Source organism: Strigops habroptila, chromosome 2 (genome assembly GCF_004027225.2).
Source record: "Strigops habroptila isolate Jane chromosome 2, bStrHab1.2.pri, whole genome shotgun sequence".
Taxonomy (NCBI): domain Eukaryota; kingdom Metazoa; phylum Chordata; class Aves; order Psittaciformes; family Psittacidae; genus Strigops; species Strigops habroptila.
The window spans coordinates 47,120,369-47,142,794 of NC_044278.2; the positions used below are offsets into that span (position 1 = coordinate 47,120,369).

Consider the following 22,426-nt stretch of genomic DNA (forward strand, 5'->3'; position numbering starts at 1 on the left):
GGCATGTGTACACTGTATAAAATTACCACATAAAATTCTGTTCTAAATCACCATAGGCAGTTCTGCCAAATGTTCCAGTGATGAGCCTCCAGAAATGGAAATTTAAGAATTAGCTGAGTGCTCAGTTCTTCACTTTTCAGACTCTGGAAACCTGGAAGGTCCAAGGTCCCTTTGTTAGCTCTCTTGAAAAAGGGAGACCTTGTGCCATCTGAAAGCTAAGAGAAGACAGCATATTTTAGCAAGCCAGAGGTACACCAGTCAGAGCTATTTGGCAGATCTTTTATTCCTCCAGAGCAACCAGTTTATACGCCCTAGCATCACTGTTTCAGGCAGAAGTTCTGCATTATCATTTCCAATGCTGCCATCTATTGGCTGAGGTGGGCTTTTACATTTTATAGTCTCTGTTGCGGCATTTTCCTTATCAACTTTTCGCACTTTTATTGTTTTTTTCTCAGTGGGATTTATCTGGATATACATACACACCTGCAATAAGAGCACCTCGTGAGAATAAGAGCCTCAGGCTTCCTTGAAAATCAGTGGAAGAAACTAGCATTTCTGAGGTGTGATTCATTTCACCCCAAAGTAGTTAACAAACATACATCAGATGAACACACCCACAAAGTATTACTGTGCTTTGCCCGTGGCTATAATGGGATCTGAAGAGTGACTAGCTCAGGTGTAGAGATCACTGTCACACTGTGAGCAAGAACAGAAAGACAGCAAAAGGAACACTACCCTCCTATCCAGCAGGGAAAGTCTCCAGAGGTGCTGCTAATTTTTAATTCATGAACTTGTATCCAGGCACAATGAGGCCATAGGTATTACAGAAGACAGATATTAACTACATCTGACTTTGGATAAAAGTGATGACATTTAGTAAGAAGTCCAGCTCCATATTTTCTTTGGCAGTAAAATCATCATTAAGATGTTTCTACCTCTTCCCCCTACTCTGCCTTTGGTAGCCTGTCCCCTTACCTCCTCAAAAAGCAGAGTTAAGTAAAAGAAGTCTCACACATAGGTTTCTGCACACAAACACACATACTCCCCAGAAAGGGCTATCAATCTTTTCCTATAAAGTTTCAGAATCGTAGATTCAGAACTGGAACTAAGTAGGATTTGGTTTAATCCAAAACCAGAATTCGCATAATGGTTGAAAATCTACTACAAATAATTTAATGTTAAATATGATTTTGTCTTAACAAAGGACAAGCAGAGTCAATAATTTCAATGCTTTAGCACTGAATAATTAGTCTACAGTTCTAAAGGTGACTTATTTTGGATTACGCTTAAGTCAGTAGAGCAATACTACAATAACACAATCTTTGTAAAATAATGGCATACATACAAATTTGCACAAGCTTAACAGAACCATATATTTGAGTGTGACAGATGGGTACTTCTTGAACAGTGGTACAAGATTAAAAGATTACTGCGTAGTTTCCAACTTCCTATCATTGCCCCCCTGTGCTTGAAACTACCACCTTTCCAGATCTGATGCCCAGAATGCTCTTTTCAGCTTATATAAGCCGTAAAGTGTGCTGAAGTTTTAAAAACCACATTTTTTACAAACCTCCATTCATTACAGTCCTTGCTTGTTAAAGCGTAAGTTAATTAAACTAGTTGGCTAATTAATGAATCTGACTAGCTGACAAATGCTCTCTGTCTAGACCTGACAGGTGCAAATGCTGTTTCTTATGAGGAAATTTTCCTGCTCTAATAGCTGTTCTAGTCTAACATTTCATTCTCTTTCCAGGAAACATTATCCTATTTTCAGCCTGGTTCGAGACTAATGTTCAACCACTAGAGCACCACTGAAAGCTGCAAGGAACACAGCCATGCGAGAAAGTAGTTCAAGAGGGACATGCTGCATTATGGGACACTTATAAATAAAACCACACCTCCTCTGTGATGCTGCTGGCCCCAAACCTGGGAGGAAAGATCTCATGTTGGAATCAACAGGAGCCACCCTTTCTTCACCAGCATTAGCTCTGGGAAAGAAATTGCACAGGTATTCTAGACCCAGTTTACATTTTTCATGTTTCATTGGTGTGGAAAAAAAAAAAAAAGGGTTTACTAAACAAGCAGCTCGCACACAGTTCCGTGAAAATTCTAGCTCAATAGCGCTACACAAACTGAACAGGAAGTTTAGAAATTAATTTTGGAAAACGGTAATAATCGGAGGACACGGTATCACAGTGCCACCCACCACATCACACCCAGGTTTTGACTAACAATTCAGTTTGTTGAGTACTGCACATGCCCTAGGGCTGGAGGAGGAAGGAGGGGGCAGAAGGGACTACAGGAGTTCGCACCACCGTCCCTGTGAGGGGCAGGTGCCTACACGGGGCAGCCCCTTTCCGGAGGAGACGGTTGCGGTGACGGGCCCACGCTAGCCCCCGGGGAGCCGGACCCCACCGGTGCCTCCCCATAGCCCCACAAGATGGCGCCGCGGGACCGGGGAGGGGCGGGCGGAAGCGGCGGGAGGAAGCTCTGCTCGCCGCGGTCGTCTTCGCCGGAAGGAAGGAAGAGAGGGAGGAAGTACGGGAGGAGGTTCTGCTCGGTTTCCCTCAGCTCCCCTTGTCTACAGGAGACACGGGCAGCCCGTGCGGGTGTGGGGACGGTGGTGCCCCTGCGCAGGCTACGGCCCAGGCCTCCCGCCTCGCTGGTCTGCGGCGGGACAGTTTAGGGGGCGAGCGGTGGCGTGAGCGGGAAGCGAACAGCTCGGGGGGGAATTTTGCTTTCGGAGCGGCGGTGTTTGTGGCTGGCAACTCGGCTGTACGGGCTCGGGGCTTTTCCTTTCGTTTCCTCTGCAAAATGCTGGCCTCCGGCCTGAGGCGGGGTGCAGGGCTCAGGCGAGAGGGGCGCTCCGTGTGCTGGGGGTTGGGGCCGGCGTGAGCTTGGGTTTAAAGGTTTGTTTTCCTGTCAGCCTTTCGATTTGTTTGCCCTATTTGGCAGAGGCAGGAGCTGCTCATGGGTTTTGTGATCTGTAAAGTCACGGGCCAGAGTCCGTATGGCATCTGTGAGACCAGGAAATGAATTTTGCCTTCAAAAGCAATAGCGTAGAAGTTTCATCCTCTTCCTCATTTATGGGTAAACTGCCAAGCCATATATGAAACATAAGCTAATTGAGGCTACTAACAGTTGGTGCAGCTCTTAGCACTTTGCTTTTGACCTCTGACTTTTGGCCCAGTTAGCTTTCGGGTTTTTGTCCTGGATCTCAGAAGAAAAGCCTTCTCTTTGGGAGCAGCAGAGGATTATGCTGTCTCATCTCTGCTCAGGACAAAAGAGCCATAATGCATATGGTAGAGATTGGTCTGCATGCTTTGGTCACAGGTCTAGCGGTTAAATGTGGATTGTCCCTGCAATTAACATAATTTTGTCTTATGTGTAGTTTCCCTTCCATTCACAGGAATTGCTACTACTGGTGTAAGGACATCGCTGTGAAGACATCATAGTGATAGGTAGGTTTTCATAGGTCAACTAATTCTCCTGTTCAGATGATGAGCAGCCATAACTGTATCCTAAGTGCTGGACAGGTCTTGTACTTAGCGCCATTCACAAACAAGAATGTAGTGTATAGTGTTAAGAATTTAGGGAAATAACTTGTACTGCTGACTGTCTCAGCAATCACAGGCTTATCTCTGTGACTAAGTAGGGCACTTCAGTATTAAAGTTAATGTCATATGCCAGCAACGCAGAGTATTCATCTGAAGCACAGAGTGTCAAAACACTTTCCAGACATTTCCCTTTTCTGGTGGTAATTCTGCACCAAGAGTAACCGTTAGAAGTATAAAATGAAATAGGTGTTTGTAGGCAGTTGCACACTTTAGGTGGTGTTATATGGCATGTTTTTCTTGCTGAATTCTTCAGATATTTTTGAAGACTATGTAGTAGGGTGAGTTTAAAAATACACACCACAAATTGATGTTTAACACCTTAAACTGTGAAACTTACTCTGATGGATGTTGTGGAAACACTTAGTATTCATAGGTTCAGAAAAATGACAGTCTGGCTTTAAATGCCAAAACCAGTTTGGAGCTGAAAAAAGTATGTCAGCTGCCACTTGCTGAAACTGGGGCAAATGTAGCTGGAAAAGTAATTCCTGCGTGTGCTCTAGTGTTATATTTTACTGAACCTCTTTGCCAGAAACTGTGTACGGAGTTAGGGACATCTCTAGCCTGACTGGTGAAGGTGCTTCTCACAGGCTGAAGCAGCAGGCAAAAAAGGAGCAGTGGGGAAAGGATGTGGTCAGCTGTCTGTTCTTTTGGGCATTTCTGATTTAAACGTATTTTGCTTTTCCAGGAAAGGTTTATATAAATTTATTTTTTTGTTGAAAGCTGCTGTATTTCTTGAAGTTTCACCTTTGTTTAATAACATCTTATATTTTTACCTTAATACCGTGCAACGAGTTAATCTTGTTCGCATTGGTGTTCTGAATAGCCAAACCCTCCTTGATCCCGTGTTGGTGTTTCTGGCTGTACCTGTCGCCTCCAGTATGGCAGCCATGTGGCAGCACTATATCCAACACACCACAAGAGGGCTTTGCTCCCAGAATATGAGTTATATTACCAAGTTATAAAAAACGGTGTTTTGTTGTTGTGTTTCACAATATGACAGACATTGTCTCAACTTCTTTAGACTCACTTTGGGATTAAGTGCTGTCATTGCTTCGATCAGATTTATTTATTTTCAGTAATGCTTACTTGCCTCAAATTGGTAAGGAGACAGGCGTGTTTTGATGGGAGTATATCCGTGTTTAGTTATCTGTGAGGAATATTTTAAAACTGAGAAAAGGAAGTAATAAAATTTATTTTAAAAAATAACTTTTCCATCATTAATAGTCAGCATAGGCAAACAAATCTCTTCCTCATTTTAAATTTTGTATTTTCTGGAGAGTCGCAAATGTTCAGTTGTTTACACATTTTCTTTTTTAAGGTATAAATTACAGAAGTAAAGTTATCACATTTTCTGCTTCTTGTCATGTTTCATGTTTTATGTAGCTTGTTTTGGAAGAGTAATTCAGCTGAAAATTTAGTGTCCCAGCTTGCAACATTGTTATGCTCTGCTTTATGTTTGTACTCTAATGTTTCATAAATAATTTATTAAAATAATTAATGTTTCTGTGTTTGACAAAACAGGTTTTTCATATTTGGTAAACTAATATAGTTGGATAATTTTGCCAGTTTTTCCCCTCCTTCCCCTTTAGAGACTATGTGTTAATAATAAAGTACCAGAATTCACCACTTAAAAAGTGTTTCTATATTGAGCTTCAGACCTGATTTCTGTTTATGCTGAAGCTGGTTCAAAGAATCTTTTGTCAGGTAGGAATTATGAGTGAACAAGAAAATAAAATACACATACTTTTTCTAAAGTGGAAAATGGAAGAATCAGCTACCATGGACTTAGGTTATTAAGTATGAGGAAAAAGACATTATGACAACCTTGACAGTATCCAGATGTATATAGGGAAGGGACAAAAAGTGTACGTGTACGTCATGGGAGTGAAGTTTTAAAGAGGGCTGGCATGGGAAAAGAGATGTTTGAAATGAACAAAGAGGGATATCACAAGAGTCTTTTATGTATGCGTGTGTTCCAAGTGTTACAAGTCACCACAGTGTTTTACAGTGACCTCAGCACTAGGTTTTCTTCTTCATCCAAGCAGGCAGGAGAGAACACAGTGAACTCACACACTTTGGTTGCGTAATGCCTGATTCTACAGTCCTTAGCTTGCATGAGTCGTTCCATTGGTTGTAAGGGGACCGGTCACATATGTAGGCTTTCTTGTAGATAGGTTGGTGTGACCAAGGGTTTATGGGTTTGAGCATAGTGTAGGCTTTGCAAAGGATAATAATTTCCTTTTGGAGTAGCAGCATGATTTGCATTTTCTTTGAATGTGGCCCATCCTCATTCTCCTTTCATGCGGCATGGCTTGTCTTAGAGACAGACAGTTGCTGTTTAATCAGTTCAGGCAGAACATGACAGGTGTACATATTGTATTCATATGCATTTTGAAAAATCCTAGTTTTAAGCTGGTATAAATCTGCCACAGTTGTAAGTGGTGTCTTGGCTATATTCCAGTGTTGCTGGGAATCGGATTTGACTGTGGCTTAGGGGTAGCACTGGAAGTTTAGTGTACTGAGTTTCTGTTACCTTTCACTGTCACCTGATATAAAGTTCAAATAAAGGCTGAGTGTGTCAGGAGAAATATGTGGATGAAGCAACTAACAATGTAATAAAATAATTGTCAGGTAGGGAGGGGGTTCAGATTTTCAGTGATTCCTGTTGGTAAGTCACACTGAAAATGATGGTAATCATAGATCCTGCCTGGTGGTTATAGATAGCTTGTTTTCCATCTTTTCCCTTTCCAAGAAGAGAGATAAAGTGAAAGAAGGAACTGTATGTGGTTATAAGTGCACCACAGATTTGAATAGAGTCAAGATGGTGTCCTGGTTTCAGCCTGTTTTAATCATTTTATGCTAATTGCTTCTTTTATAGATGTCCCTGAGCAGACACCACTAAAAAGTGAGAACAGTGCATTTCGTTAAAGTTTATGATTCCTTTTTTTTTTTTGGCATTTGGAAAATAAAGGTTGTAAAAGTATAAAGTGCATGAGAAAATAGAAGAGGGTGCTGGGGGAGGGGAGGGAAGCGTTCAGTCCTAGCATTTTAGACTGCATGTGTAGAAGGTTCCCTTTTCACCTTCTTATTGTGGTGGGGAATTTTAAGATCTGGGATTTTTACTGATGCTAGTCAAAAATTATAAATAAGAGACTTCAACTAGCCACAACAGAGAAGGGATATTTAATAGCTGTAGGCCATAGTGTCCAAGTTTAACAAAAATATATTCAGCACTTGTGACCGTTTTAATACATACATTTTCATGAATTTAAAAGTTACTGTTTTCTTCTCTAGTTCGCCTTGATCACCAGAACAAACTCCACAAGAGATGGTAAGTGGTCTGTATGGGTTTCTATGAAAGAACTTAGTCACTTTTTATAGACAAAATGCATATAAACACTTATCAAACTGTCAGTGCAGACATGTAAAAATCAGATGTGAAAGTAGCTAAATTGCGCTGGGAATAGAATTCAGAATGTAACAGTGAATGATTTGTCTACTCCTGGGAAGACTCCAGAGACATAACAGGAAAATAACAGAGGACTGATCATTTGCCTTAGATTTATAGCTTTTGTTTCCTTGAGGAAATCTCTAATTTCCATTTATTCCGCAGCTGAAAAAGCACAGACACAGAACTAAGTTAGACTTTAAAGTGTTCCTTTCCCTTTTCCACCCCAATGTAAAACATTCCTGTAATTTCTTTTTTAACAGATGTATTTTTAAAATTCAAATGTAAAAGGGATTTCAAGGGTCACTTGCAACAAAAAAGCCACAAAAAGTAGTTGGACAGGCACCAGCATCACAGTTCTGTCTACATGAACTGGCTTTTTGTCTTCTTTTCCCTTACATTAACAACTGGAGCTAGTCAGCTAGACAAATCAGCCAGCTGGATTCCAGAGCTTTCAGTAAAGTCATGAAGGCCCTTTTTAGAAACATTTTTGAAGAACTGGAGATAATTTTTGGTATTTAAAAGAATATGTTGTCTTCTTTGGAAATACATAGAATATAGGAGATACCTGCTTTTGTCAAGCTTCATCATGTTTCAAAAACTGGTTTTTTAAGTAGTGGGAAAAATAGACAGAATGTTCCAAAAGTAACCTGCGAATGTGTCAGATTTGACAACAGGACACTGTCTGACTGCTGAAGGATGAGGAGTCAGTGTGGCATTCTTAAGCAAAGCAAGAACAGTAAATAAAACATTGTTGTTCCTAGCTTTGAGGTGGCTGAATGATTAAGAATGAAGAAAATCCATGTGGAAGGCAGATGCTTTTCTTGCACCCACTCATGTTAGGAATAAATATTCCAAAATGCATGGTCTCGTAGCAATGCAATGTTAAACTAAGAGGAGAATCAGAATGAAATTTCACCTGCATGAATTGTTGCTTTTCAGGAAAAATAATTTGTCTGGAGTTTTAAATCACGTAGCTGAGTCCCACAGCCCTTCACAAACAGGGTGCAATTTTTGACCAGAAATATCCTAAAGAATTCAAGTTTGTTGTCTTGTGTTTTCTTTATGGACTCTATTAGCCGGAGGTATTTTGTTTCTGAGAGTGCTTCCCAATGACCTTAAAACCAGATTGTATTTATAGATCTCTTATGGGATAATGAGCTAAATTTTGCAGAAGGAGGGGAAACATGAAAATCGCAATTATTATTCCAAATTCTGTAGCATTTGCATTATTGCCTGAGAACCAGAAAGTGAAAATAAATATAAGTAAATGAAATTAGCCTCTCTTGAAATTGTTGGCATTAAATGGAAGGTATTTCTTAGCGGGGGGAGGGGGTCTGTTTTGTTGTGGAATTATTTTTTCCCAGAAGATTATTCTTTTAAGGCAACAGAATGGTGCCAGTGCAGCTCAAGAAAACACACTTAAAGAAAGATTTTTGTCTTGTATGCCTTTTTAAAAAAGAAACGCCAAACAAAAAACCCCAACTAAACAAATAAAGGACTGTAAATGTCACATTCATCTCTGAAAACCTCAGCTAATCTTGCCATAGTTTTGAGTGTTTGCCAAAGCATGGCTTAATTAAAATACTTCCAATTTAAAGTACAGGCACTCTGGTTTGGCCCAGATAAAAGATTTTCTGTGGAAATAGAGAGGTGAGGGAAAGAAAAAAAAAATTTATTATACTTCTTCTAGGCTCTAGTTTACTTTATGGCTTTCTTTTAAGGTACTTTATTATCCCCTCATTTTGGAAGTAGGATGAGGATGGAGATGAAATGGCCTCCACAAAGGGGGCTTAATGCTAGAGGGACTGTGGGGCTTTGTAGTCGCTGGTGAAATCTGAACAGCATGAAACTTTTTTTTTTTTTCCCAGGAAAACTAACATTAGCTGGAAGACAGGAGAAGGTGTGTTACAGTATGCTTCATTCTATAGAACCATTTTTCCACGTACTTTATCGGTGGTACTTTATTACCCCTTTTCATATGTTGGTTGCTGATGAGTACAAAAGGGAGATTTACTGGCAGCTTGCACTTGGCTAAATACAGTCTTGTTTTTGATCGAGGCCATGATGGATATATGAGCTTGGCTGAATTGCCATTTGACCTTTCTGAGAAACTTCTTTGGCAGGCAGATGGAGGAAATATGTTACTGGATAAAATGAATGCTTTTGTTTAATATGGAGGAATTTTAATCTCTTGTGTTTTCTGTCTGCGGATTTGGAAATCAGGTGTAGGTTGTAATACATACACCTTGGAATGATTCCGTTCTTACAACTCACATGAGCAGCTAAGGAACTGTGGAATATGTCCACAGAGCATATCCTCTGAAAAGAACCGATTCCCACTGTAGTAGCACAAACACTTGGAAAATACCTTCTGGAGACTACAACTTGCTGTTGCTAATTCTTCACTGGTAGTCATGTTGATGCAAAACCAATCTCCTGTAATAGTAATGAAACGTAGTGCAGTTGTACTGTGTTAATACTTGTCCTCTTTCAGATCTGTGTGGTTTACCGTAGGAAAAGGATGATTATTGATTAAAAGGCAGACTCTGCACTTGCGTTTACAGTGTTTCCTCCCCTCAATTACTGTTTGTTTTCTTTCTTTTTGGTGTTCTTTCCCTCTCCCCCGTGTTTTGGCCACAGGAAGACACTGACCCATGGTATTCTCAGCAAGTGTACGCAAAATACTGGAAGCACTATGACTTAGCCATGCGCTGGATGCGTAGGCACCAGAGAGCCTACAGGAAAGCCATGGAGTCCTTTTATCACCTACCGTGGCATCTTCCTGCAGCCTCTCCAAGTAGTCGCTACTCAGATTGGGATGGGAATGATCTCCCGCATACCCAAAGCTGTTCTTCCAGCTATAGCCCAAGTGGCAGAGGTCTATACCAGAGGGGAGCTCAGCAATACACAGATGCCCACCAAGAGAGGGAGGATGCTGACGGGCATTCTGAAATGGAGGAGGACTCTGAGTCTGAAGGGGAGATAGAATATGACTTGAGTAACATGGAGATTACGGAGGAGCTTCGCCAGTTTTTTGCACAGACAGAGGCACACCGGGAAGAACTGCGTAAGTCAATGCTTGTTCTATGTTTTCTGGTTCTTGGTGGCCATAACATTAAATGATGGATGGCTTCAGCATTTACAGGCTTTGTAAGAATGCACAGAAATGGGTACTGCAATGGAGCAATCCAAAGAGAAAGAAGTAGGGAAAACTGATGGGTGCACTTAAGTACCATGCATTACAAATAAGCCTCAGAAAATGTTTGAAGGTTTTTCGGTACAAGGGAGAGAAAATTACGGCTGTGAAGAGGAGAATAACATGTTTGTTCAGAAGATATTCATCTTCAGTGGTGAAGGAAAAACTCCAGAATTTTTATGGTTAAATCTAGTTAACATGCTATATGTTTGAGAGGGGAATCCAAAGGAAGTGCTTTACTACATCTTTGAACCCTGCAGTAAAACCACAATGTATTTTATAACATAGAGTATCCATTTTATTTGTTATTCTTTGGCTAACCCAACAGTAAAATTTCATGACCTTTTTCTTCTCCCCCTGCATCCCTAGGGTACTCTTCATTCTGTACTATACTACAAGTTTCTCTTTGTTTTACATCTTGATCTGGACCCAAGTCTTTAAGCAGGGAATGTAAGCCAAAGACTTAAGATTTTTCTCAGGTCTTAATCCTCAGAGGTATTGGTCATCTTTGTTTCTATGAAATCCTTAAAAGAAGTAAAAATTATGCAGTATTTTATTGACACATGACTGCATACACAAGTGCTGAAGGCAAATTTAGTATCTGTTTTAAGAAAGCAGCATGATGAAAATAACTTTTTCCACATTACTCCAATAGGAAATACCCAGAATAAATGATTAATAGAGCTTTCTCTGGAAGAGGGAGATGTTCTAAAAATGCATAATAAAGGCAACGATGGGGAGAGAGGGATAAAAATTGTGTTGTTTTAAATTCTTTGATCAGAGGGTATCTGGTGAGCTGAAACACCTCAGCTTAACTTTAGACTTCCCATCAGTATGATGCACAGTTGATCTTAAGGAGCTCAGTAGTAGTGCCTGACGTGCATCCCTTTCTCATCGTGCTTTCACAGAATCAGCTTGGTGTTCTCTGTTGAAACATTCCTTTGATGAGGTACATAATGTTTTAAGATGCTTGTCTGTGTCTGGAAATGCAGTTTATTTTCTTTGGCTTTATTTTGTCTTTATGGTTAGTGGTGTTTAAAGGTATGCGAATGATTGAAGTGGTATCCTTGAAATTGGGAAATCTTGCCTCAGAGATGTTGTCTGTCGCAAATATCCTAGATGACCTTGGTATAGCTATTTAATCTCTTTGTGACCCCTCACTGGCTGCTCTTGCTAAAAATGTGGTTTGATTCTTTATGATGAGCAGGTGAATTGGGAAAAAGTTTGTGACTCAGAATACAGATTTTACTTCTGTTCCTTCCACGACAACGGTACCTGGAGTCTTCCGGAATAATTAGGTCTCTGCTGCGTGCCATGTAGTAGCCTAGTTCTGTGTAAGCGTAATTCCATTCACTTCAGCATCACTATTTCAGATCTTCATGCAAATTTAAGCAGAATCTGGTCTTTAGCTACTACTTTCCTCAGTTTCATTAGTAGTTTCCCTGCTAAAGTGAGGTTAGAAATAATAATCATCTGTAATTCCTCAAAGCATGAAAAAGTAAGCAAGTACTTGATTTAATTGAAATTTAAAAGTGCTACGGAGCTCTTGGGTGGACAGTGCTATCTAAATGCTAATTTTGTAAGTAGTTAAAAGTACGGTATGATCTTGTTCAGAAATAATTTTTTTCTTGTGTGGTAAGGGAAAAGGAAAATAGAATGAATCAGATTTTTCTAATTCTGTTAAAATTTCTCAGAAGAAGAAACATAAGCAGTAGGAGGAGGGGAAAATCATTGTTTACCTGATGGCATAGAAATGAGTTGGTATGGAGAATGTGTTGTAGGCAGTACCACTCTAGGAGGCAGTGTTATTAATTTTCTTGGATGCTGTTTCTGAACAAAATGAAATTTGGGGTTCATTAAGCTGCAATCCATAGTGATGCTATCATGTTATATCTTTCACACTGTGCTGAAGAATGATTCTATCATTCTGTATTGATGCTCAAGAAGATGGAGATAATGCATCTACAAAAGAAACCCACAGTTACTTAAGTAACTGCCTTTTCCTTTTAATCCCCAACAGTATGTCCTGGGCTGCTCCCCCTAGCTTAGGAGGAGATTTGTAGAAAAACTTGGGCACTAAAAAGCTCAATAACGCCTGAAATTTAGGCATCCATGTCCGGCAGAGACATTTGTAGTGTTGAGGTAAGAGTTTTAAATTTTCTTTATAAACTGGAGAAGAATGTTTGGGTCTGTCAAAGTGGAATACCAATAGTGACTTTGATGATCAGTTGAAGTATGTCAGCTGTTAAGGTTAAGGGGAGGTCTCATGTTTTCTTTCTCTGGCATAAATAAGGGGCTATAGGTGGAGTTCGCAGCCTGTGACTCCTGCACCTTGACACGCACTTGGGAGAAGACACCTGGCTTGCTCTTCTTTTAAAATGAATGCCATACCATGAGTTTGATACATGTTTGTTGGCAACTTACTGAAGTGTGAGACACATGGGAAAAGAAAAGCAGTGGGACAAATAGAAAGGGGAATTTGGCATATGAGGAAGGGGATACTGGTACAGAGGGGTGGTGGTCTAATTTATCTTTGTGATTTCCATGAGTCTGGTGTTTTTTCAAGCCCTGCAAAATTAGGAAATGCTATGCAGCCTTAATGCAGTTATTTGGATATGCATAATGAGAGTCTTGATTTCCCAAGTAAGATATAGTTGGTTCCCACACTTGGTCCATGTCTCATCAACGTGTAGGATAATCAAAAGGACTGAAACAAATCGTAGCTGATACCAGACTCTTCACTTCTAATGCCTGATCTAGAGTCTGCTGGAGGTGATCACAGACATCAGGGGCTAAGATCTTGAAAACTCTTAACTGTGGAAGATTTAAACAGGCTTGAGAAGTAGGCGCGAAAGACATTTGTGTCTGGATGGTGACATGCAAGTGTTAATGCTAATTGTAAAGAGAAAAGTTTCAAAGAAAGCTGTCCCATCAGACTAGCCAAAGAGGAAAACTTCAGGTTTATTTCATTTTTCAGTAACTGCCACACACTTAAAGAACAAGTGGATTCCTCCCTTCTGTAATGATTTTTTTGTTCTGTTTTCACAGTGGGCATTTGCAGTGGTTGGCTGACTTGCACAGTAGAGCCTTTGAAACTGGCAAACTCTGAGCCTTGCTGCATGATTTAACACTTCAGCAGTGATACAGTTGTTCACAACCAACCTCTTCTAAAACAGTCTTCTTTTTGTCTTTGAATTCATGTCGAATTCTTACTAGTTTTCAGGTTCATGTCTTGCAGCCAAGTTATGTGTTCCTGGAATGCCCCGAAGTAATTGTGAGTGGAGTTTTGCTGAGGCTGTATGAACTCAGGCATATTAATGCAATACAAACTTGTCTTGTATTCTAGATATATAGTGCATTTGGTTATAATGTAATGCTCTTACAGACAGTTTTCATTTCTTTCCTCTGTAGTTGTTTCTTCATATGCATTTGTAATTATGTAGTGATTCTGGTTTTTAGGGGAATTTCTTGTCAGGCTAGTCTGTTGTTCTAGTTGTTCATGTAACTGGTGATCCTATTATACTGTGCTTCTTGGGGATGTTTTTAGTTGCATTTAGATGCATTTTTGGTTGCATTTCCTTTGGCCGTTGAAATGCATTACGTTATTTCTGGGTTACCATACCTGTCAGACCTAGGTAGCGTACTGAATTCTCCAAATGCCCTAGATGTAAAGGACAGAATACAGTAAGTTACCTTTTTATATTTGCAAGAATTAAAAGAACAGAAACCAAGAAAGAAAGATTCAGAAGCCTAACAATTCTGTAAATTGTCTAATTGCACGTATTTATTACACTATTAAATTTAGCCTTTGAAACATGTAGTTTGTCCTTATTTTTTCTTTGTTCCCTTTTTACATATAAGAGAAAATGACTACTGTAATTGAGTGAATACAGCATTGCGAGTCCATTAGGAACCATTCTGTAGTAGTCAGCAGGCAATGAGACAGTGTCCTTTATTTAAAAACAAAGAAAAGCAAAGGAAAGTACCGTCATGTCAGTTCATTACTGAAGGATAATAGTCTGCCAATTGTTAATGCTATGACTAGTTTTTTCCATTAAAGCCTCTGTTTGTATTGCCCACACATACCCTCCAGCTTTTCCCAAAATAATGTTGTTTCAACTTATAATTTTCATGCCAGATGGAAAACCTTTTAAAAAAAATTGAAAGGAAATGGTGAATGAAGATGTTTGTTTCAAATCTGCAATTTGTAGGTTTTTTCCCTCGGGTTTCCTTTTCTCTGAGAGATGACAGTTGTCACTGCCTCTTCCATGAAGAGGGAGTAATGGAATTTTCCATGTATTGAAACTTGTTTGAATAGTACCAGATCCATGAAGCTTTTAGGTTTGTTTAGGGCCTGTGTGCTTCCTTGGAAAATAGAGTTTGGTGGAAGTTTTTTGCCACTTTGTTTTCCATCTTTCCTTCACTTCTCCCTGTTCTTCATCTGTTTTTCTCTTCATCAGACTGTAGTTCAAATCCTTAGTCTTGGTCACCAGCATCTCTTTCGTTTCTTCTTCTCTACATTAAACTTTCAAAACAGTATGGATGGTGAAGTTACAAATACCTGCTCAACTTCCTTGGCTTTGTCAGCCTTGGTTGTCACATGAACTTTTACCACTCTCTTTAGAAGTTAAATTGCTGAAGCTTCTGTAGAAATGCTTGTGAAGTAAGAGTGCTCTCTGCAATATGTGTGGGTGTTTGAGAGATGCTTCTGAACCACGTTCCTCTCTGAACTGAAGGAGAAATGTGAAAGGCTTTCCTTTTATACCACGTCTCTGCTTTTGATGACTGAACCTTTTATTGTGTAGCAGCAGAATCTTCTCAAGTGCACACACTGCGTCCAGTGTAGAGGCTGTGTTATTTGGTACTGGAAGCCAACAGCTGGGGCGGGAGGGGAGGGGGAAAGCTTCCTTATTAGAGAAACAAGGAAAAGTGCCACAATTTTCACTGTTTTAATCTGTACTTGCAAAAATAGAGGTTCTGAATTGCATTTGGAGAGCAACAGTTAGGCATAGTTTTATATCCATTTCATAAGAAACGTTATCTCTGTACTAAGAGTATCAATTTGAGAATTCAGCCATTCCTAGAATATGTGATAGTCAAGAAAATGTCCTTGGATCTCATACTAGGGACAGAAATAGAGCTTAGAAGAATGTATTATAGCTTTGCTATGTGGACCTATGTCTTTCCTATCAATCCAACACATTTTGTAACAAATGGACATTATGCTGTACTTGCCACTACAGGAATTAATGGAAGAGAGATGCTAGAAAGCTTGAGATGCTGCTGAGGAAACTGTGCTTTCTGTATCACTGGACCAGATACAGTCAGAAATGGATATCCTCTGCTGAATGCTCTGGAGAGTTGTGTGAGGGTTAATACATAGAGCTGGAAATTATATGTGAAGTTTTTCTTATTTGTTATGTGCCTGTGGCTGAAACTCTTTGACAGTGTTGGCAACCTCTAAAACTATGCAAGTGCAAGGCCAGGCTTGTTGTTCTGCTAAGAGATGCCTCAGGTTTTAGCTTCTAGGTGGCATCTGAGGATGCTGTGGAGGATGCTGTGGACCGTGCTCCCATGCGTGCAGCCTGGACAGTTGGGTAATGCTGGGGCCTGGAATGCCACTTCCCTGTCTTCCAGTGGCTATACTGGGCTCAGACCTTCCTAAGCATACTGTGGACTTCTCATATTTGAGTTACAGCAGGTTCATAGCTAGGAGCATGGGAAAAGAAGCTTATGTGGTTCAGTGCAACTGAAGTGTAGACATTGCTTTAAGAGGAATGCCAGGATGTCAAACACCCTGTATTTCCTCTTACATTTGATGGAAATGAAGAGTGTTGTCTTAATATATATTAAGCTTTGGAAACCTGTGTTTGAAATTGTCACCCTTTATTTGTCTGTCTGATGTGTTCCTGTTACTATAATGGAGATAGTGCATACCTCGGGTGGCTTGTTGAGAGGTTCAATTTCTTCACATTTATAAGGGCTCTTGGGTACCTGAGCAGGAAGTAAGCAAAAGCCTCCAGTGGTGAAAGAATGAACAATATGATCTGAGAAGAATTGTTCATTCCAGACCTTTTGCTTAACATTTAAGTTAGATGTCATCCCTGTGACCAGAACACATTCTGTCAACATCATCTTTGCTTTCTCCCAGAGAACTGTTATCCTTAAGTTATTCATGAGGCAGTAAGAGAAGTCTGGTAATCTTGTATTGTTACTGCTCTCAGTGAATCTGTGGTAAAATTCCTTCTGACTGGACTTCTGTGACTTGTCTTGAGAATATGAGAATGAGATGTGCAGGACAGAGGCAGATCATTGCTCCGCTCAGCTGCCCTGTCCCTCACCATCCATGTGCTAGATCTGCTTTCAATAGTTGTGTCTTGCTAGTTGCTGGTCTCAGAAAGATTCTGTGGAAACAGGTCAGTGGCTTGCTGTGATGGATTAGCTATTGAAACTTTCTGTTTACAAAGAAAATACATGCAGTAACTCAGTTTTAGATCAAGCAAGCAGAGTGACAGCACCTGTTGTGTGTCCATGCAGTTTCCAAGGTTTGAGAATATTGCTGGGATGTACCTGGGCTTTGGCAAAGAACCACTAGGTAGACTCCAGGGCTGAGATGCCACATGTAGAACAGGGAATCCTTCCCTGTATTTGTAAGAGCAAAACCAGCTTTTAGAATGCTGCTGTGGAAGATTGCTTCACATGGGAACAGTTGGGTGTGGGAAGACGCAGACACTACTTAAACTCAGAACTGGTGCTGGTAATTTTTTGAAGGCAAGTCTGCCTGCTTGCTTATGCCATTAGCATCTGCAGCTGCTCCAAGTGGGTCCTCTAGTCTTCACTCCATTCTTTGTCCTTGCAGGGGAGCCTGTGAAAGCAGCTGCAGCTGCTGCAGAAAAGAGCAGGTGAGACCATGCTGACAGACACAGCTCTAGGGAAAAGTGGCTTTAAAAGCTGCTCTGTGCTAATCACTCAACTTGGGCAGTCTGTCTGCACAGTTCATGCACTTTCCCATTTCCCCTAAAACTCCTCAGTTACTGGTTCCATCTAAGTGCCACATGCAGCATTTCTGCATCTCTGAATGATTTTACTTAGGAGAAAGGGAGAGAGCTCTGTCTCAGTTCTGTTGTGATAAATTTGAATTCATTCACCTTTAGCATAATACTCTCAACCCTGTAAGTGGAAACAGTGATAGTGTGGGCTGTGAATTAAGCATTTTCTAACACAACCTTTTTTGTATCTACCTGGGGGATCTGCTGCTGCATTTAAACCAAGAATGTTCAAAGTTTCAGCACTGGAGTAATTGTGAAAAACCAGTGTTGAAGACAAGGGTGGAAATGGATGTATCATGTATCGTGTGCTTTCTGTGCTCTTTATTTACAAAATCTGCTTAGAATCTACAACAGAGCATGGCAGCAAAATATCTCGAGCGTTACACGTTTTAGGTGTATCTGTTATAAAGTAAACTTCTTGTACAGATTTGCTTGGAGACACAACATTTACCCCTGTTAATTTTATTGGGTGTTGTTAATGCCAAGACTTCAGAGGCATCATTTGCTTTCCAACATCTCTCACTGTGTCTCAGTTTTATCAGACGCATACAGATGGAATTCGCATCCCTTGTTGTTAGGGAGATGTGGGTGCTGCGGAGGCAGAAACTGAGAGTTCAGACACTTCTGTCTGCCTGGATCTTTTTGAAACTAATTTCCTCGCATGCTCAAAATCAAGTGAGAGAGACAGACAGAGACTGTTAGGCTCCCCATTTCAGATTTGGGTGGCCTTTACAGACTTCCATCATGACCTTGGACATGCCATTTGGAACTAGATCCATAAAGCTTGCAACAGAGGTGGAATTTAGAAACAGATTTCCAAAATAATAATCTTTCTCTTCCAACAATACTTTCCAGGAAGAAGGGAGACAGTCATTTGTAGCCAAAGGATGGTGCATCTTAAACCCCAAGGTGCAAGGGGACATTGTCACTGTTATCTTTTCCAGTGGCTGTGTTAAGCACCTGTGCTACCTTGTGATGTGATTTGCTATGAAGCCCATTTCGAGGAATGTAAAGCACCGTCCTGCTCTAGGAATTTGTGCCAGTTTTCTTTTTATTTGGATCTGTACTAGAGGGGTGATAGCACTTCCCTTTCTATCAGGAAAGTAGAGAAGGTTGATATGACAGCAGACCAAGAAATAGTTGTGCTGCAGCCATATGAAGTATTCAGTATAGATTGATCCAGCTGTTCATTGGTGTTGTAATTGCTATTGGCTTCCAAAGTGCCCAAACCTGTTTATTTGGCCACCAGAGCTTCCACCTGATATTTTCAAGGACATACGTCTAAGCTGTCAGAACACTGCTCTGCAGTACACTGAAATCATGGAGGCAATGTAAAATGGAAAATGAATCTTAAATGGATATTTGTACTGAAATTAGGTTTGTACTAAATAAATAGTGTGAGTGTTACACTATTGATTGCTGCTGTTCACATTTAGCTGGATAAGAATCTTGTGGGTTTAATTTCGTTTGTAATTGCTGAAGTGGTGGTTGTTGCACTAAAAGTCAGCTCTCTGTTCAGAGTAGTGGAGAAACTTTGCCAAGGAATGTAGGTCTCCAAGGATCATGCTGGGCCTCAATTTTAATATGGTTCTTCATATAGTAGCAAGCCAATGCTGCTGTTCTTCCACTCTGCACAAAGCTTGCAGAGCACCTTCATATCTAGAAGGTCTGCAATTTCTGATGTGGCTGCTAAGCAAAAGGATTGGAAGACTCACTTGAAAATTCATCTGTTGTCATTGCTTTGGGATTTTTGGCCACTGGTGTGGTGGGAAGGAAGCTGAAAAATTGTAGAAGAGTCCAGACTATGGAGACTGCATCATGTGTGACGTGCTGGTGGAGGAGGTGTTGAGGAAGTAGATGGCAGAGCATCTGGATGACTTTGGAAGTGTGCAAGAAGGAGTATCTGCCTTTTTTTGACCTCTTCATTTCTCAGTACATAAAGTTGGTGATGTGTAGTTATTTACATACTCTGATTCTGCATTCTTCCCTTGGCATTAGTCATTGACCTCTGTCATGAATGCACTGTCAGGCTAGATGGGCTTTTAGTCTGATGGCTCTCCTCATGTAAAGTCTTCTCTTTGTCAAGTCATTTACACACTTCCTTCACGTGAGAATTGCCCCATTGAAGCGACAGAGGCGAGACGTGGAGTTCCCAGTTGGTAAGAAGTACAACTTAACTTTCTGAAGGCCAGGACACCACCTGCCTTTTGGAAAGAAGACAGTGCTCAAACTTCTACTCCAGCAACTGACTCTGGAATTATTGCACAAGGTACAACAGATGCACATCTGTAGGTTTTCTCATAGGCTTCTCATAGAAGTAGGCGTATTTTCCCAATCATAGAATAGTTAGGGTTGGAAAGGACCTTAAGATCGTCTAGTTCCAACCCCCCGCCATGGGCAGGAACACCACACACTAAACCGTGTCACCCAAGGCTCTGTCCAACCTGGCCTTGAACACTGCCAGGGATGGAGCATTCACAACTTCCTTGGGCAACCTGTGCCAGTGCCTCACCACCCTCACAGTAAAGAACTTTCTCCTTATATCTAACCTGAACTTCCCCTGTTTAAGTTTGAACTTGTTGCCCCTTGTCCTATCACTGCAGTCCCTAACAAAGAGTCCCTCTCCGGCACCCTTGTAGGCCCCCTTCAGATACTGGAAGGCTGCTATGCGATCTCCATGCAGCCTTCTCTTCTCCAGGCTGAACAGCCCCAACTTTCTCAGCCTGTCTTCATATGGGAAGTCCCTCCTCTGGACTTGCTCCAACAGCTCCATGTTCTTCTTATGTTGAGGACACCAGAACTGTACACAGTACTCCAAGTGAGGTCTCACGAGAGCAGTGTAGAGGGGCAGGATCACCTCCTTTGACCCGCTGGTCACGCTTCTTTTGATGCAGCCCAGGATACGGTTGGCTTTCTGGGCTGCGAGCGCACACTGAAGCCGGTTCATGTTCAATTTCTCATCAACCAACACCCCCAAGTCCTTTTCTGCAGGGCTGCTCTGAATTTCTTCTCCGCCCAACCTGTAGCTGTGCCTGGGATTACCCTGACCCAGGTGTAGGACCTGGCACTTGGCTTGGCTGAACTTCATGAGGGTGGCATCGGCCCACCTCACAAGCGTGCCAAGGTCCCTCTGGATGGCATCCCTTCCCTCCTGCATATCAACCGAACCACACAGCTTGGTGTTGTTGGCAAACTTGCTGAGGGTGCACTCAGTCCCACTGTCCATGTTGCCGACAAAGATGTTGAACAAGACTAGTCCCAACACCGACACCTGGGGGACACCACTTGTTACTGGTCTCCAACTGGACATTGAGCCATTGACCACAACTCTTTGCGTGCGGCCACGAGCCATTTCTTTATCCACTGAGTGGTCCATCTATCAAATTGATGTCTCTCCAATTTGGAGACAAGGATGTCATGCGGGACAGTGTCAAAAGCTTTGCACAAGTCCAGGTAGATGACGTCAACTGCTCTGCCCCTGTCCATCAGTTCTGTAGCCCCATCATAGAAGGCCACCAAATTGGTCAGGCAGGATTTCCCCTTAGTGAAGCCATGTTGGCTGTCACCAACCACCTCGTTGTTTTTCATGTGCCTTAGCATGCTTTCCAGGAGAATCTGCGCCAAGATTTTGCCAGGCACAGAGATGAGGCTGACTGGTCTGTAGTTCCCCAGGTCTTCCATTTTCCCCTTCTTGAAAATGGGGGTTATATTACCCTTCTTCCAGTCATCAGGAACTTCACCTGACTGCTATGATTTTTCAAATATGATGGACAGTGGCTTAGCAACTTCATTCACCAGCTCCTTCAGGACCCATGGATGGATTTCATCAGGTCCCATGGACTTGTGCATGTTCAGGTTCCTAAGATGGTCTCGAACCTGATCCCCTCCTACAGTGGGCCTAAGGTCTTCATTCTCACAGTCCTTCCTTCTGCCTTCCAAGACTTGGGTTGTGTGGTCAGAGCATTTGCTGGTGAAGACTGAGGCAAAGAAGTCATTAAGAACCTCATCCTTCCCCAAACCCAGGGTAGCCAGTTCTCCCAGTAGCTTCCAGAGAAGGACCATGTTGTCCCTGGTCTGTCTTTTATTTGCTACGTACCTATAGAAGCCTTTCCTGTTCTCTTTCACATCCCTTGCCAGATTTGATTCTAACTGGGCCTTAGCTTCCCGCACTGACTGACGCCCTGGCTGCCGCACCGCACTCCGGGACGCTCGCGCTCCCCGGGGCGGGTTCTCCCCGCTCGGGCGGTGCCTTCCTCCCGGCGCCGCCCCCGGTGGGTCCCTGCGCGCGGCAGCGGAGCTGCGGCTCCAGGGCAAGGCCTGGCGGGGGCTCGAGGCTCCCGCCGCTCAGAGCGGGGGCTCCGGGACGCGGGGATTGCCCTCGCTCCGGGGTTGAAGGCTCCTCTCGGGAGATATTCGCCTCGGCAAAATGTTTTTTGTTGTGATTTTAATACTGGGCATAGCAGTTATCGTTATGTATTTAAGCATATTTCATTTAATTTACTAGAGTGTTGAAATGAGCAATGAAAAGCTCAGAAGGTCAGAGGTAAACTTAAGTTTCCAAAGCTACCCTTCATCTCTTTCTTTCCCAAGTTGTGATATATTTTGCTGATTCCATTAGTTTGACTCTCTTTCCAGATGTCTCTTTCAAAATGATTGGTGAGGCAGCACGCTGTAGTTTACTAACAGCATGGAAAAAAAAAATAAATATGCATATGTACTTGCTGAAATTAATTTATCTCGGTCAGAGACTGTTATTTAATTCCACATATCACCGGTAGGTAATGCTAAGTTATGGACCTGCCAGTTAACCAAAAGGTCAGTTCATAACCTGAGTATGCTTCCTTTCAGAAAATCAGTGCCATGGTCACAGGAATTGTTTTTCAAATGCTTTTTGTCAAGTAGCAGACTTCCCTGCAGATATTACTGAGTTGCTTTCTCATCTCATGAAATAAACCAGACTTGAATTCAGCAGTGTAGTTTGTGGCTGGAGTCGAGAAAGACATTTCAATATAAAGTTTGAATGTGCAAGTTTGATTCAGAAGACTAACACAGGCTACTTCCTTTATGTATTTATTATTTTTGTGTGGAAGCACCAAGCTTTCAGTATTAGCTG

The 22,426-nt window shown here is 41.6% G+C and overlaps 1 protein-coding gene across 3 annotated transcripts in view; it reads left to right on the forward strand.

The window, feature by feature from the left end:
• The first annotated feature begins 2,524 nt into the window (after positions 1 to 2,524).
• Positions 2,525 to 22,426, forward strand: part of GEMIN8 (gem nuclear organelle associated protein 8) — a 35,455-nt gene continuing 15,553 nt past the window's right edge. The window contains exons 1-4 of one of the 3 annotated variants that reach the window (XM_030476902.1): positions 2,525 to 2,775; positions 3,410 to 3,461; positions 6,912 to 6,948; positions 9,709 to 10,135. In XM_030476902.1, coding sequence (XP_030332762.1) covers positions 6,946 to 6,948; positions 9,709 to 10,135 — 430 coding nt within the window. In that variant the 5' untranslated portion in view covers positions 2,525 to 2,775; positions 3,410 to 3,461; positions 6,912 to 6,945. The remainder of the gene's footprint in view (positions 2,776 to 3,409; positions 3,462 to 6,911; positions 6,949 to 9,708; positions 10,136 to 22,426) is intronic. The other 2 variants (XR_003990129.1, XR_003990130.1) reach the window with 2 other exon arrangements.